General features: G+C 40.1%; 1 protein-coding gene across 4 annotated transcripts in view; it reads right to left on the bottom strand.

The window, feature by feature from the left end:
• The window catches only part of TLE1 (TLE family member 1, transcriptional corepressor), a 99,567-nt gene that overhangs the window by 42,857 nt on the left and 38,682 nt on the right, over positions 1-18,028 (bottom strand). For all 4 annotated transcript variants that reach the window (XM_038402103.2, XM_038402104.2, XM_043514379.1 and 1 more), the window contains 2 exons: positions 9,559-9,763; positions 8,779-8,795 (listed from right to left, as the gene is read on the bottom strand). In XM_038402103.2, the coding sequence (XP_038258031.1) occupies positions 8,779-8,795; positions 9,559-9,763 (222 nt within the window). The remainder of the gene's footprint in view (positions 1-8,778; positions 8,796-9,558; positions 9,764-18,028) is intronic.

Here is an 18,028-nt window from a genome sequence, read left to right as displayed (position 1 = left end):
CGCAAGTGGCCACGGACTGCAGGTTCACGGATCTAGATATTTGCCTAATTTTGCAGCAGAGTACATAAGAACTTGTACTAGTGAAATCAGTACAAACAAAAAATTCATACACACAATAACTTGTTTATCCTGCTCTACATACTATACAATGAAATGTAAGTACTATTGTATGGGAGGGTCCAATGTACAATTATATTCCAATTGATTTATAATTATATGGTAAAAATGAGAAAGTAAGCAATTTTTCAGTAATAGTGTGCTGTGAGACTTTTATGTCGGATTTTGTAAACAAGTAGTTTTTAAGTGAGGTAAAACTTGGGGTATGCAAGACAAATCAAACACCTGAGGGGGTACAGTAGTCTGGAAAGGTTAATGCCCCAGAGCAGTGGTTCTCAACAATAAAGCAAAATGTACCTTATTTATAAAATGTTAATATCACCATTTTTAACTGTCACTTCAAATGCTACCTTGTTTTCTTTATGCCAGCTATGTGCAACTTCCAACATATTTTTTAAAAGCTAACCATTTTGACTGGATATAGTTTGGGGTATAGCAGACAAGATCATTATTTTAAAGGTCTTGGAAAAAATAAGTTATCTTATTGGGTACTAAATGCAGACTTGATCTATTGCAAACATTCCCAATTACTTTGGATCAGGCCTTAAATGCAGAAACTGTTTTCACCAAAATTTTTATTGGGGGCAAAGGAGTGGAGGAAGGAAGAGAGTCATTTGAAATTTGTGTGCGTGTAAATGGAGAGGGCAAGGCATGTTAGACCTACCCCCAATATAGTTTCACTACCCTGGAGGGTCACATTGGGGATGGATAATGGGTAGCAAGGAGCTGAGCGACTGAACTTATTGGCAATCTTTTTCAAGGTTATTCTTAAATAATTTTTTTTTAAAAAGCTGTTTTGCCACACCAACTTGCGGCATTAGGAAATCTACTCATGATTTTTCAGCCCCTTCCATCCCTCTCCAGTTTTCCAGACTGAGGGTTTCTCTACATGGGAAAAGTGACTGGAATAGCTATTCCTCAATAGTTCCCCATATGGAAACTCTTAATCCAGAATGCGAGTCTCTTTGGCCAGGTCTACACTTTAAATTTATGTCAGTATAACTACTTAACTCAGGGATGTGAAAAAATCCAGATCCCCTACCTCACATAGTTAAAACAACCTAACCCCTTTGTAGACAGCAGCACTGTCATGGAGATGAAGTATCTACACTGAAAGGAGAAGCCCTCCCGTTGGCACAGGTAGTGCCTTCACTTCATGCTGCTGCAGCATTTAACGGCAGACCAGCCCTTATTCTGGAATAAAAGTATCCACATGAGAAGCTATTGCAATAGGTATTCCAGTCAATTTCCCTGACAAGCACTGAGGCCTATGATGTTAATTGATCCTGCTCACATTCCTACATGACATGTCCAACATCTTAGAGTTTGAGATCTTGGACGGTTTGCGTGTTCATTCCCAGATTATGCCAACACTGCTCTGGGTTGCATAAAATCAGTCGACAATAAAGAAATTTATTTTAAAAATTAGATTTTACTAACTATTCAAAGGAAGAGTTACATTATCAGCAGTCCTGAAAACAATCAGTTTAGACTGGGTAAATTCAATGATTAGTCTGGGCAAGAAATGAAAATAGTACATTAAAATATTTAAAAGGTTTAAGAGCAAGCTTCAAAACGTCCACCCACAATTGATGAAAGTATGTTTTTTATGTATGTACACTTGTTACTGCAAACTGCTCCTTCTTTAGTTCTGAGTATCAGTTGTACAGAATTTCATCAGGTGGTATGAAAAGGTCTCCATTTTCCACTCATGTTACTAGCATTTTATGAAATACTGAAGCAACACAAATGACAGTAAACAAAAAATAGGACACAGATGACAATATCAAACTTTTTTACCCAGGGCTCAGCATGCCTCCTGCCAGCAGAAGTGACTTGAGGGTTCAGAGAACAGTTACCAATCAGAACAGAAAGAAAAGGAGTACTTGTGGCACCTTAGAGACTAACAAATTTATTTGAGCATAAGCTTTCGTGAGCTACAGCTCACTCCATCGGATGCATTTAGTGGAAAATACAGTGGGGAGATTTATATACACACACAGAACATGAAACAATGGGTTTTATCATACACACTGTAAGAAGAGTGATCACTGAAACCTGTCAATTAGAACAGCAAACTGAGAAGATTTTCCCAACATGTCAGATAAAGTACTGTATTTCCCACATGATTAATGCCCTAAATGGCAAATATAGGGCTGATAGCATGAAAGAGCAGGAGCTTCACAACACCTTCATGAGGCTGATATCTCTATAGATATCTAATCAGTTCTCTTCTCTCTTTTATGGCTAATTTAAATACAACAAATGAAATAAAAAAAGGTAGCCTTACCATTCTACGAATGACTGATTTTGAAATGTTAGAATTACTATTTTCCCAAAAGGAATAATAGAGATTTTATAGATAATAGTACAGACTTTTCATTCTGGATTGACATCTACACTGTTAACTGATTTGATTGTGTGTCAAAAAAAAATCTGGTTGACTCACTAAGAAGAAAAACAGCATGACACCAATTTTTGTTTTGTCTTAATTTCAGTAGACTAGACACTTAATTGAGGATAATCCTTCCTTTTGTGCTAAGAACCCAATTTATCACGGATTAAGAATGCAAAGTCTACATACAATCCAGATTGGCATAAATGATTAAATCAATTTTATAACAAACACTTTATTTTTCTCCAATGGCTCAACATTATTATTTATTTGGATAGATTCCCTCCAGTAACTCTTGAAAAAAAGGAAAAAAAAGTTTAATGTGACATTACTTCCTGTCACTGTTACCAGACAGCATAAAGGCAATCTTGGATCTCAAAGCGACTATGCTGCCAACAAAATTCGAACACTGAAACCACCGGCAACAAATGTGAAAGGAAAACCTGCTCATGGACGCAGAAAGAGAAGGCAGGTTCCCTAATGTGAATATAACGCACATTATTCAAATGGATTTTCTTAGCTGCCATTCTGATTCCCCTTAGGAACTCTTTCCCAACCTCAAGAAAAGTATGTGTGTCAGCAGTACAGACTGGGAGCCCAAAACACCTCATTTATCCTCTGTTATACTATGGCATAGGGAAGTTAATTTGCTTGCACACACCACATTGACAATTAGCTTTACATTGAACATAACAATTAGGTAGCAGAGTCCCCATCACATCTATGTGCATGCTTTAACTACACCTGGGACCCATTAAGACATTCTCGAGAGCTGGATTTTTTCCACTGTGCTTGGTCATTTTACAGATTCTGCTGTACATCTGACCAACTGCAAATGACTGCAATTATAAACAGATTGAACTCACACTTGTCTGTACTGTCAGCAGACAAAAAAAAAAAAAAAAAAAAGGCTGCTATGGTCATTTAGCTAACACATTAGACCTGATCTGCTGCACTGCTCACCAGCATTATCTGTCAACATCCGTATATACCAGGAAAACAAACATTTATCCTTTGTCAGAAAGAAAAGCAGGAGCAAATCTAACATCTACAACCAAAATATCAGAGGGCTAAAGTAAGCTCTGGTGCTCACTATCAAGAGAAAGATGACTATTCATGCTCCACTAGTAAAAACAAGAATAAACAGCATGAGTTGAATAGGAGGGAAGATCATTTCAGAGATCCTACAGGTGTAAATAAATAAGAGTAAAGATTTATTTGACTCAAGTCCTAACAACTTACAGTGAAGTAACAACTCTACCAGTGTTCTCTACCCAACCCCTAGCACCCTGAGATATTAGAACTTTCTTCCAGAAAAATAAGTTTCAGAAAATTAATGTTAAAATAAGTTGATTTTGTTTTAAATATGAAGTCTTATTGCTCTTTTGCCATCTTCCCTTATTTCTCTTCTTTTTATTCCCCCACACCCCGCATCCCTGTTTTCTTCCTCTACTTGAAATTAATTATAAATATTTTATATTTTTACAGGATAGAGCAGCACCTCAGATACTAAAAAAAGATATTAAAAAGCTGCCAGTTATTTACCTGCTCAGTGGGACAAGTTGCCTGAAAACAGGGACAGTAATCAACAAAAGTTTCTACGGCATGTGTCAGAAGTTTCAAACACCGAGAAACAGATTGAAGAGTACACTGCTGGATTTTTGGGGGGAGGAAAGGTTAACTGAAATGAGTGTGCACATTAATTTAATAATTATTTTTAATTTACATATACAATATCACAATAGTCAGAACCTATCATAAGCTAGAGAAACCACTACTGTAGACTGGTAATGACCTGCACAGAATGAAGAAGGCTTCCTACATAAAAACTGAAGTGTATTTGAAAAAGTTTAATTACAACTGGAACTTAAACTAATAATGGCAGCAACCACCATCATAAAAACTGGTATTGTCACATGATTATATGAGCAGTGAGAAATTCTAAATTGCTTTCCTTTGTGCTTTAATAATCAGAAGAGGTTAACAACAGATAAAATAAGGCTTCTGTTGAATTCAGTATATTCTAGCTAATGCCTGTCAAAATGGGGGTCAGAAATTATCCATAAATAGTTATGCTCCTCCGCCCATTCCTCTCCTCTTTTGTTTTGTGACTTTTGTTGCCAGCCATCAGCACTAGTGGCTTCTAGTTAGTTTCACACTAGACTGCAACACAGCATTCCACAGCTCTTGCATACAGGTAACTCTGGTTAGAGTTAATTGATATTGTGCATGCATTTGGACACAGGATTGGGCCTCATGTTTTAACTTGACATGGTCCTTAAAAATAAAATAAATGAGAGAGGGATAACATGGTTAAAATAAAAGAAGTACTTGTGGCACCTTAGAGACTAACAAATTTATTAGAGCATAAGCTTTCGTGAGCTGTCTCTAAGGTGCCACAAGTACTCCTTTTCTTTTTGCGAATACAGACTAACACGGCTGCTACTCTGAAACCCATGGTTAAAATAAGCATGGTAGCTTTCCTCTTACAAGCTCTAGGAAAGGTACCATCTTCTTGGTGAAGTATTGGTTCTTTAATATATAAATGCATACTAAGCTTTTCAAATTATTATTTATTCAAAATTTCATTTTAAATAGTTTACTTAAAACATTATGTCCACCACAATCACCTTCCCCAAGAAAGAGAAGCACCCAAAGAAATATTTTAGGATGTTTGTCTTTGGGTGTTGTTTGAGTTCTTTGTGAGTGGGGTGGGGGAGCGAGAAAGCTTTCTATTCACTGTACAAAGAACATGACTGCTTTATAAATATTGCTGTTTTCACAAATGGTAATCAAAGCAAAAATTAACTACTGTCAAACCTAAAGGTACTTTATAAGTCTTCTAAATCCATACTGTCAGAATTCTTGTCTTCAGACAACATGAATCGCAAGTGCATAAAAAAAGATTAAAACTCCACTATCTATGAATTACTGTTGATACAATACAGTACTTGAAAACATATGCATTTCTATGTTGTCCGAATAGACTGCTAGAACAGTGAGAGCATAAGTGATAAATGAATACCTGAGGTGAGTCTGACGGATGTTGCTATTGTACCCTTTACAGAAAAATTTGGACTAAGCTTGCTTGCACCAGAGTCTCCTAAAACTCTTATTAAACTTCAGTTACAGAACTTAGTTAGCATAACTGACTGGTCATCTTCATTAGCCATAGCCCAAAAGGATCACAATAGTTAAAATGTCTGCATTCCCACACCAAACTCTGTTAAGGTGGCTCAATTCTGAACAGCTGAGATCACATCAGCAGAAACTTGGCTGAGGTTATAAAAGCACACCTCTGTCTTCAAAACTGGCCAGTTTGAATTTTAAAGTTATTATTATCCTCATCAGAAATTGTGCATAAAATAACTTTTTGAAAAATAAAATCTTGCAGACAAATTTCACTTATACCAATTTCCGGATTTTTAGGATAAGAAGAGTGACAAGGTAAGGGAGAAAAAGATTTTGTAGTCCAGCCACCCAGATGCAGTGAAAGTATGTACAGTAGCAACTTCTATAAGCATTGCTCACACATAATCATCCAGAATTATAATACATTTGCTTAATGCACCTCCACATGTGGAGTATTTTACTCCCAGCTTTCACTATCTCACGCATCTGTTTCAAACCATAGTTCTAAACCCTGACTGAATGTATTAGTCTGTATTCGTGCACTGTTTGTTTGTTTTTTCAAAAAGAGCCTCACAAAAAAAACCAACCCTGAACAGCTTTAATCCATTAAGTTACATTAATACCTCACAAGATGAGCATTAAAAGCTTGCTTTTTATTTGAATACTTTTACCTCACAACTTAGAATAATCAACACCCATTGATTTCACTGGAAGCTCACACCAGTTAACTTCACTGGAAGTTATAGTGAAGTACTGCAAAGCAATATTGCAGCTACTTTAGATTAACAACATGGTTGCTAGCGTCTTGAGTGATCAGAGCATATTTCTGTCAGCAATTTTGGCAGCATCATCATATGCATTTAATATGCAAAGCCTCATTGAAATAAATATGCAAGTCACTAAGCTGAATGATTTAAATAGTTATCTGCATGATAAGAATATAGTACTACGTTAGGAAACACTATGATAAGATTTATAGTCATGTGAATATGACTTATGTAACTATGACCACTTGAATATTAGCCTTAGAAGGTGTTTAAATATAAAAACCATTTCAAAGTGACATTAAAGATGTGACTGAGAAAGAAAATTCAAACCAACCAAAACTCTGTCAAATAATTGTTAGTCACAAATATTAAATCTGAATTTGGATAACGTTCCATGGATTCTAAATATCTTTAAAAAAATAAAAAAGCAAACTTCTGTTTGCCATGAAACAGATACCCCAAAAGAGGAACTCATTTTATACGTGTTAAGTCACATGCTTAAGTTCATCTCTATTCAGCAAAACATGTAAGCCCATTTAACTGTTTTGCTGAACTGGGATCTAAAGCGTGGCAGACATCCAATTTTAGGTGGCATATCCAAACAGCAAGAAGGACAATCAGCATGTAATTTTCTTTACATTTACTGTGCATTCTTCAGGGCCCTGAAGTCCCACATTGCTTGCATGATCTTAAGTGACACCCCAGAATGCACTTATACTAGTTACCTCACACCCACAGCAGAGTAACATGGACTTGACATATACTGGCAAGTTGTGACTGTGGTGGAACTGTTTTAGTTAACTGTATGAGTTGAATTATAATTAAGAAAATGAAACTGCAACCCACCCAATGTACTGAAAAGGCTTTTCTGGCAGCCCTACACAGATGATCAGATTTAGACTGTATCTACTTTCTTTGTTGTGCATAATGAAGGGTTGCACAGAGTCTGCATTCTATAACATTACTTTGTCATTCTGGGCACCTAAACTTTAAAGTCAACACATCTCAAGTATCCTTTGCATATTTGCTATTTAAGCATACTGAGTATTTCTCAAATTGTCACATTTTTCTTAAAATTATTTGCAGAATATTTTTAGCAAAGTATTTTACACAGAACAAAAAAAAAAGTGGGGTTAGATCCATCTTTTGACTCTGAGAAAATACTTAACTAAGGGTGGGATTCTCAAGAGTACCAAATAGACTTAGGAACATAAAATCCCATTGTTCTATAATGGGGCTTGTGCTCCTCAATCCCTTCAGTGCTTTTGAGAATCCTACCCTTTAACCATTTCCACAGCTATACTGACTTTAATGATGCCACTGCACTGAGCAAGGAAATGAACAAAAACTGTTAATTCCAACTTGGAAGCAAGAGAAAAAGATCAGTTTATCATATAAAAAGCATGCAGGACATTTTTAATTAAGATATTTCCAAGCCCTGCCATTCAAATAACTGGCATTTACAAGCATTATAAACAAAAACAGGTAAGGGTCTTAAGGTTATCAGAAAATGAATAACCCTTCCTAGTGAAACTGCATCTTACATTGTTGTCTAATTGACAAGTAAGAAAGAATAATCACAACTCATTTTGCTCCATAAAGGACCAAATTCACCCATGGCATTAGTGAATACAGTTTCATTTTATAAATCAAAATAAATACTTGCTGACACCTGAATTTGACTCAGACACATTACTCAGACACAAAAGTGTGAAGAAAAACAAAGTACCACCCTTTGGCAGACTTTTCTTGGGATGGGGACAGAAGGGTTGGGGCTAAGCAAGATCCTTACTTTATAATGAAATTTTTATTACAGTTTATGCCTAAAAGAAAATTATTCAAGGGAAATTGCAGCTGATGCACAAATCAAGTAATGAAGACATTTGTATGGGTAGAGAGATTCAGTTAGAGAAATTACAATGCCCAAGAGACTGCAAACAGCAGTAATGTGTGGATTTTGATTTCTCACCTGTTCTGCAACTTAAACTTTCGCAGATTTTTTTTTAAAAAGCAACACCTTAATTGCCACTCAAAATGTGAGGAGCAATAAACATGACTTAAAAAAAAAAGTAGCTCCAGAAGCCAAACAAATCAAGTCTGATTAAAGTTCAAATCTTCGCCATTGCCATGATTTTATCATGACCACAGAAATTTTGTAATTAAACAGTTTCTTTTAATTTTTCCAACTTAAAAAAAGTACTGCATTATATGAACAGGGTACATTTATGCTTATCATATCACAACTCTGACTACACAGGAGGGAGAACAAGGACACCTACAGAGAAAAAACAGGTGTGAGTATTTTTTGTTTATCAAGTACTGTTGAAGCAGAAACATTTTAATGTTAACAGAAGTATTGGTACTTACTGTGCCCGGCTCTCTGTCTGCTCCCGTAGTAACCAAGAAATGCACAGACATGCCCGTTCAGACACAGAGGCAAGAACAGAAATAAAAAAAGGGGGGAAAAATTAGAACACAAGCCCCGAACAGTTTTAAAATGGCTTTTATTTATATAAGTCATTGCACATTCCTAATACAGTGATTTCCTGAAAATTACAGTATTTTGTAAACATGATAGATTTACAGTTTAAACATACACAAAGCCTAGTTTTTATTTCATGACAGAATAAATTATTTTTTTCAAAAATTAGTCAAGTGCAATTTTGCCCAATATTTAAATGTGTACTAGAACTTAAGCCTATGAAACTAAAGTAACAGATACAGTTATCTAAACCTTTCATTTAACACATTCACTTCAAAATTTAAATTCTCATTCCTGTCTTCCCTTCTCCCCACCGATTTAACAACATTAGTTTCTTTGAAAAAAATTTACCCAATTATGCAGTTTAACAATTATCCACAACATTGTGCAGGCACTGGTGTTACACTAATCATTCCCCAGGATGTCAAAATGCCCTGCAATCTATAAAGCAGGAGACACCTAATGGAACACCTATTTCAAATACTGAAAACTTCCAAGCTTAATTTTGCTTCAGTGGTAGAAATGCAGACACACTTTAAAAAAAAAAATTTACAACAGTTTGTTCTCGTTTTCATTCTATATAATTCGATTTCTTTAGAGATGCACATAATTTGCAGAATGTGCGAATCTGACAACGTCCTAATCAGGCTTGCCATGCCTCTCACCTCTGTGGTGTTCTGCATCATGATGCTTCTTGTCATCTTTTATTGCCAAGTGAGACTGCCCACCCAAAGCACTAGAGAGGGCAAGAAGGCCAGCACTGCTTCCAAGCGGAGGAATTCCAGGAGGCTGAAGTCCTGATGGGTGTGGTGTAAGAGGCACTGGAGGTCCATGGCCATGGGAAAGATGCTGAGCCTGCAACTGCTGCTGCTGTTATGGATGGCATTGATATTCACAGGACGAAGTAAGCAAAGCACATAGTTGAGGAAGAAAAGAGAAGAAAAATGTTGGTTAGCTATTCATAATCAATAATATCCTATTTTTACCCTATCTTCCTCTCCTCTCCACCCCACCACACTGTGTGTCACCTTCTCCTGATTTGAGTAAAGCTAAACCAAGCGGTTAAAAACACATTAGCCCTGAAATGGTGGGTGCCATTTTTAAGAAAAAATGTCTACCAAAAAGACAGCATACAAGACATTATTTCATGCTTAAACAGTCCAACTGAGCTTTTATAGAACCTGTGTTCCTAAAATATTTCAGTGTCTACACTCTAAAAAACCTAGCTAGCATCAGGCAGTTTATGTATTCAAATACAGCACTCCCTACAAGAATTGTAAAAAGAAAAGGAGTACTTGTGGCACCTTAGAGACTAACAAATTTATTAGAGCATAAGCTTTCGTGAGCTACAGCTCACTTCATCGGATGCATTTGGTGGAAAAAACAGAGGAGAGATTTATATACACACACACAGAGAACATGAAACAATGGGTTTATCATACACACTGTAAGGAGAGTGATCACTTAAGATAAGCCATCACCAGCAGCGGGGGGGGGGGGGGGGGGAAGGAGGAAAACCTTTCATGGTGACAAGCAAGGTAGGCTAATTCCAGCAGTTAACAAGAATATCAGAGGAACAGTGACAGGTTTCAGAGTAGCAGCCGTGTTAGTCTGTATTCGCAAAAAGAAAAGGAGTACTTGTGGCACCTTAGAGACTAACAAATTTATTAGAGCATAAGCTTTCGTAAGCTACAGCTCACTTCATCGGATGGCATCCGATGAAGTGAGCTGTAGCTCACGAAAGCTTATGCTCTAATAAATTTGTTAGTCTCTAAGGTGCCACAAGTACTCCTTTTCTTTTTAGAGGAACAGTGGGGGGTGGGGTGGGAGGGAGAAATACCATGGGGAAATAGTTTTACTTTGTGTAATGACTCATCCGTTCCCAGTCTCTATTCAAGCCTAAGTTAATTGTATCCAGTTTGCAAATTAATTCCAATTCAGCAGTCTCTCGTTGGAGTCTGTTTTTGAAGCTTTTTTGTTGAAGTATAGCCACTCTTAGGTCTGTGATCGAGTGACCAGAGAGATTGAAGTGTTCTCCAACTGGTTTTTGAATGTTATAATTCTTGACGTCTGATTTGTGTCCATTCATTCTTTTACGTAGAGACTGTCCAGTTTGGCCAATGTACATGGCAGAGGGGCATTGCTGGCACATGATGGCATATATCACATTGGTAGATGCGCAGGTGAACGAGCCTCTGATAGTGTGGCTGATGTGATTAGGCCCTATGATGGTATCCCCTGAATAGATATGTGGACACAGTTGGCAACGGGCTTTGTTGCAAGGATAGGTTCCTGGGTTAGTGGTTCTGTTGTGTGGTGTGTGGTTGCTGGTGAGTATTTGCTTCAGATTGGGGGGCTGTCTGTAAGCAAGGACTGGTCTGTCTCCCAAGATCTGTGAGAGTGATGGCTCGTCCTTCAGGATAGGTTGTAGATCCTTGATGATGCGTTGGAGAGGTTTTAGTTGGGGGCTGAAGGTGATGGCTAGTGGCGTTCTGTTGTTTTCTTTGTTGGGCCTGTCCTGTAGTAGGTGACTTCTGGGTACTCTTCTGGCTCTGTCAATCTGTTTCTTCACTTCAGCAGGTGGGTACTGTAGTTGTAGGAATACATGATAGAGATCTTGTAGGTGTTTGTCTCTGTCTGAGGGGTTGGAGCAAATGCGGTTATATCGTAGCGCTTGGCTGTAGACAATGGATCGAGTGGTATGATCTGGATGAAAGCTAGAGGCATGTAGGTAGGAATAGCGGTCAGTAGGTTTCCGATATAGGGTGGTGTTTATGTGACCATCGCTTATTAGCACCGTAGAGTCCAGGAAGTGGATCTCTTGTGTGGACTGGTCCAGGCTGAGGTTGATGGTGGGATGGAAATTGTTGAAATCATGGTGGAATTCCTCAAGAGCTTCTTTTCCATGGGTCCAGATGATGAAGATGTCATCAATGTAGCGCAATCAGCGGCACTGCGATGGGTACCCGCATGGCCCCACAGTATGCCAACATTTTTATGGCTGACTTAGAACAACGCTTCCTCAGCTCTCGTCCCCTAATGCCCCTACTCTACTTGCGCTACATTGATGACATCTTCATCATCTGGGCCCATGGAAAAGAAGCTCTTGAGGAATTCCACCATGATTTCAACAATTTCCATCCCACCATCAACCTCAGCCTGGACCAGTCCACACGAGATCCACTTCCTGGACTCTACGGTGCTAATAAGCGATGGTCACATAAACACCACCCTATATCGGAAACCTACTGACTGCTATTCCTACCTACATGCCTCTAGCTTTCATCCAGATCATACCACTCGATCCAATGTCTACAGCCAAGCGCTACAATATAACAGCATTTGCTCCAACCCCTCAGACAGAGACAAACACCTACAAGATCTCTATCATGCATTCCTACAACTACAATACCCACCTGCTGAAGTGAAGAAACAGATTGACAGAGCCAAAAGAGTACCCAGAAGTCACCTACTACAGGACAGGCCCAACAAAGAAAACAACAGAACGCCACTAGCCATCACCTTCAGCCCCCAACTAAAACCTCTCCAACGCATCATCAAGGATCTACAACCTATCCTGAAGGACGAGCCATCACCTCACAGATCTTGGGAGACAGGCCAGTCCTTGCTTACAGACAGCCCCCCAATCTGAAGCAAATACTCACCAGCAACCACACACCATACAACAGAACCACTAACCCAGGAACCTATCCTTGCAACAAAGCCCGTTGCCAACTCTGTCCACATATCTATTCAGGGGATACCATCATAGGGCCTAATCACATCAGCCACACTATCAGAGGCTCGTTCACCTGCGCATCTACCAATGTGATATATGCCATCATGTGCCAGCAATGCCCCTCTGCCATGTACATTGGCCAAACTGGACAGTCTCTACGTAAAAGAATGAATGGACACAAATCAGACGTCAAGAATTATAACATTCAAAAACCAGTTGGAGAACACTTCAATCTCTCTGGTCACTCGATCACAGACCTAAGAGTGGCTATACTTCAACAAAAAAGCTTCAAAAACAGACTCCAACGAGAGACTGCTGAATTGGAATTAATTTGCAAACTGGATACAATTAACTTAGGCTTGAATAGAGACTGGGAACGGATGAGTCATTACACAAAGTAAAACTATTTCCCCATGGTATTTCTCCCTCCCACCCCACCCCCCACTGTTCCTCTGATATTCTTAAAAAGAAAAGGAGTACTTGTGGCACCTTAGAGACTAACAAATTTATTAGAGCATAAGCTTTCGTGAGCTACAGCTCACTTCATCGGCCAATGAAGTGAGCTGTAGCTCACGAAAGCTTATGCTCTAATAAATTTGTTAGTCTCTAAGGTGCCACAAGTACTCCTTTTCTTTTTGCGAATACAGACTAACACGGCTGCTACTCTGAAACCTCTGATATTCTTGTTAACTGCTGGAATTAGCCTACCTTGCTTGTCACCATGAAAGGTTTTCCTCCTTTCCCCCCCCTGCTGCTGGTGATGGCTCATCTTAAGTGATCACTCTCCTTACAGTGCGTATGATAAACCCATTGTTTCATGTTCTCTGTGTGTGTGTGTGTATATATAAATCTCTCCTCTGTTTTTTCCACCAAATGCATCCCGTGAAGTGAGCTGTAGCTCACGAAAGCTTATGCTCTAATAAATTTGTTAGTCTCTAAGGTGCCACAAGTACTCCTTTTCTTTTTGCGAATACAGACTAACACGGCTGCTACTGTGAAACCTACAAGAATTGTGGTGCTTATGGATTATGACCTCTCAATTTCAGGTGCAGCTTCCTAGATCAGGTGAATACCTCTGCCTATATTTAAGGTTGCCTAACACTTCCTATTATAAGGCTCTGTTTTAAGATGCTTATAATTTTACCAAACTTTAACCATTCAGGATGAAATCTCCCATGCTGGGGGCATGCCTCAAACTGAAATTTTTGGGTCAAGTTTCTGCAAAAAAAGGTTCTGCCATTTCCAAGAACAAGATTAGGGGAAAATAAGTTGTTCTGCCTAAGTTAAAAAAACTCCTTCAATTAGTTTATTGAGAACTCCTGTTTTGAAGTAGGGATTTGAAATTTGGCAGGGGGTTTCCTTCATGTCAGAAATGTGCCTTTTGTTGCCCCTAAGTAAATTCATCAAGGTTTCTAAATGTGCAGTTGTTAGAATTTGGCAGCTAATTTCCACAAAGATTTCACTTGTAAAGGGCCTGTGCCACTCCAGGTATGCAGGGATTTTCCTGCAATTGCTGATCCTGACTGTTGTGCACAGCTGTGGCCCTGGGCACAGGAACTAAGGGCTAGTCTACACTGGCAATGCTAAAGCACAGCTTTTAAAGTCTACACTGGCAATTTAAAGCACTCTAAAAAAAATCCACCTCCACGAGGGGCATAGCTCCCAGCGCTGGTGCACTGTCTACACTGTCGCTTTACAAACACTGAAACTTGCTATGCTAAGGCGGGTGTTTTTTCACCCTCCTGAGTGAGAAAATTACAGCATTGTTGTAGCGGGGCGGTCACCCTGCTCCGGCTCAGAACGGGTTAAAAACCAGCCCTTGGAGAGGGCTGGGGCTGAGAGAAAAGGCTAGGTTGATTGGAAAAAGAGCCACAGCTGGGGCCACACCCCAATCAGGCCACAGATGGCCCTATAAAAGCTGTGAGCCAGGTGCTAGAGAGAGACTGCCTTAGCAAGAAGGACTTAGCTGTCTGGGAGAAAAGGGTACCTGGAGCAGAGCGGGAGTAAGGCCAGAGGAGCTGGGGAGCTCCAGGCCTTGCTAAACGCCAGGCAAGGTACTGGGGTTACAAAGGTGTAGCCTGGGAATAGACAAAGGTAGCAGGTCCAAACCGCCCTTGCTGATGAGTGGTTTACAGACTGCAGTCTGCCCCAGTGAGGGGGCGAAATGCTGACTGGCAATAGCCACTGAGGTAAGGTGTGGCTAGAGGGTTGGGGCACTGGGAGGGGAGTACCCCAAGGTAAAGGGGCACTGGGGGTCTGGGAGGGGCACAGGGGCCAGTAGCAGGTGAGACACTGGCCTCTAGAGGGTGCTCTGGGCTGGAAGAGCTAATTCCCGTGACAATCAGCAGGAGGCGCTGCACGCGAGTCCTCACTTTGCTAAGCTATAAATTGCCAGTGAAGTCTCCCTGCTCTAAGGGCTTGTCTAGTCTCTTCTGTGCTTTCAGTTCACCCTGTGCTAGCACCAAGGCAGTGTAGAAAAGAGTAGCTTTATCGGAGTGCAGAGGAAACTGCAACCAGACTGTGCGGCCGGGGGACATTGCAGAGGGTGCAGATTGGGACAAGAAGCCACTGGGTGATGGAAAGAAATAGGACTGGGAGAGGGATGGACTAGGACTGACTAGTCAAGGAGAGTGGATCTGGGCTCAAGGGCTCAGAGTGTGGAGACTGGTACTGGCTAGCAAACTGGGTCTGGGACAAGAATGGGGATGGAGACTGGGAGGAGGAGACAGAGGAGGGGAGAGACAGGCTGGAGGAGCAGAAGGGAGTCAGACTTGACAGAAATATCTGACCACTATAGACCCTTCTCTCCAGAACCTGGAATAGAACCCAAAATTCCTGTCTCTCCCTGTTCCTCTGCAAACATCTGTGAAATCTCACTGACAAAGTGCGCATTTCATTCCCCTCTGGAATGTGCTGGGCCACATAAAAGATGACAACCTACTAGTGCTATCAGTTACTCCATAAGATCAAGTGGCAGAGGAAAATTCAGATTCTATGTATGCCAAATTAGGCACCCATAATTAGTAGACACTTTTGACCTTAATGTCTCTGTCTCAGTTCCCCATCTAAAACAACCTCCTCAGGATGTTGTGAAAATAAATTTAATATTTGTGATGCACTTGACTAGTACAGCAATGAATGTCACAGAAAAGCCCAAGAGTAAATTTAATAATTCTGTCCTCAGAGCAGGTTGGAATAGCATGCACTAAAGGGGGCATGATCAATGACAAGAAAACAAAATACTGAATAGTTGCTCATTAAGTGATCAATTATTTCTGTACACTGAGGGAAGAGGCCTGTGGAAAAACCAGCATGTGATCATGTAATTAAAGATTGCATCATAATGCACACAAACAAGGACACCGAATTAATGTTGCACAGACTTCCACAGTAACTTTGGAGTGCTTGACTTTGCAACCTTAATATTTTTCTCATGTGTCTGTGTGTTCACATGTGAAGTGTTGGTTACATTTCTCAGAGCTATGCAATATTACATATCTAATGTTGGCATAAGATGCATATTTGCACCTGTTCACATTATTTGGTCTAATTACTGTTTCAAAAAGAAGTCTTCCACAAGGATTGCACATGTGATAGAAAGGGAAAGTTATGCCTTACTACATCTCCATACATATGGCCGAGGATCACTAGCCCCTGACTGACTGACTGGGCTTGCACACATGAAGTGGAAGGGGGGAAAGGTTACATTAAAATTGTAGTTTAAAGAAGCTGTTTCTTTCTTGTCTTGGGGTGTCAAATGAGGTAGGAAGGGAGCAGAGCCAAGAACAGCCAAGTATCTTCTCAGCTGCCCTTGTGCCCACACACAGCCAGTAGCTAGGTAACCTTAACAAGCAGACTGATCCAATCCTCTAAGTGATCTGAGCTATCACTTGGCACAGCATTATGGACCAGGGAAGCACTAATTACCTGAATTAGTGCAGCTTCCAGCCCACAGCAGTACTCCAAGAGTTCAGACAGAACGGATATTAGTAAAGTTATTGGACTTACACAGCTGAAGCTGTAGCAATACTTGGAATGTTATGAGCATTCCAGGTCTGTTGTTGTAGATACCTGCATTCTCTAGTGTACATCACCTGAAGTGCTTGGGTTAAACCTAGCTTCTTCCCCCCCCCCCCCCCCTTGGGCAGCTATTATACCTCACTCTCCTTTTAGCTAAGTTCAGTAGCTGTAAAGGTTTGGTGAAAGCATTTCAGAATATATCAATATTACAAAACAAATTCAGTTTTCTATCAGCCATCTGTTACTGCATCCATTCATAGTGGTGTCAGGCATGCATTTTGTTGGGAATCCAAAGAGTAGGGTATTCCTCTTTAGGGTATGTCTATGCTACCCGTTGGATCAGTGGGCTGTGTTCAATCCAGTGGGGATCAATTTATTGCTTCTAGTCTAGACACAATAAATCTACCTCTGAGCGCTCTCCCGTCAACTCCTGTAAGCCAGCTCCACAAGAGGTGCAGACCGAGTCTATGTGGGAGCGGTAGCAGTCGACTCACCGCGGTGAAGACACCATGGTAAGTTGATCCAAGTACATAAACGTCAGCTATGTTATTCACGTAGCTGAAGTTGCACAACTTGGATTGATCTCCGTCCCCTAGTGTAAGACCGCAATCACTCATTTCACCTGCATCCAATGAAGTGAGCTGTAGCTCACGAAAGCTTATGCTCAAATAAATTTGTTTCTAAAGGTGCCACAAGTACTCCTTTTCTTCATTTCACCTGCTGTACTCTGAAGTTCTTTCACCAAAACATGAAAGCAGCAGTAATGGGGAAAACACTTTCTCCAGTAGAACTGCAGAAGAATCCTACATGATCCTTTACAGAACTGATCTTGGTCCTTGCTGTGTCAGCAACTCAGAGGGACAGATCTTGGCCTATTTGTAAGGACTCTCCATTGTATAACGATCTGCAGAATGATTATAAATTGATAATTGCTATAAAGTAAGGGACTAAATTTTGGTCTCTTGCACTACTGGAGCTGTAGCACTTGAATGTGTATAATCTGAATCTAGCTTCAATTCAAAAAACTTACTTTATATTCCAGCCATGCATAGCCCCGAGAGTGCTATATGAAACACAGATGAAGACAATCCAAGCCCCAAAGAACATGTCCTGTGTCCTTTAGAAAAACTGTTACTAAAGGTATGGCTACACTATGCATCTTTTACCGACAGCTGTGCTGCTACAGCCATGCCATTAAAAGCAGCGCAGCATAGCTGCTGTTTGTTGTCAGAGCGCTTCTGCCAACAAAGCACTGTTCACACCAGCGCTTTTAGTCGGTAAAACTTATCGTTCGGGATGTGTGTTTAACACCCCTGAATGACAAGTTTTTCCGATGAAGTGCCAGTGTAGACTAAGCCTGAGATATCTCAGTCCTC

The sequence above is a fragment of the Dermochelys coriacea genome, chromosome 5 (genome assembly GCF_009764565.3).
Source record: "Dermochelys coriacea isolate rDerCor1 chromosome 5, rDerCor1.pri.v4, whole genome shotgun sequence".
Classification (NCBI taxonomy): Eukaryota; Metazoa; Chordata; order Testudines; family Dermochelyidae; genus Dermochelys; species Dermochelys coriacea.
This window is presented reverse-complemented; position numbering and strand designations above follow the sequence as displayed.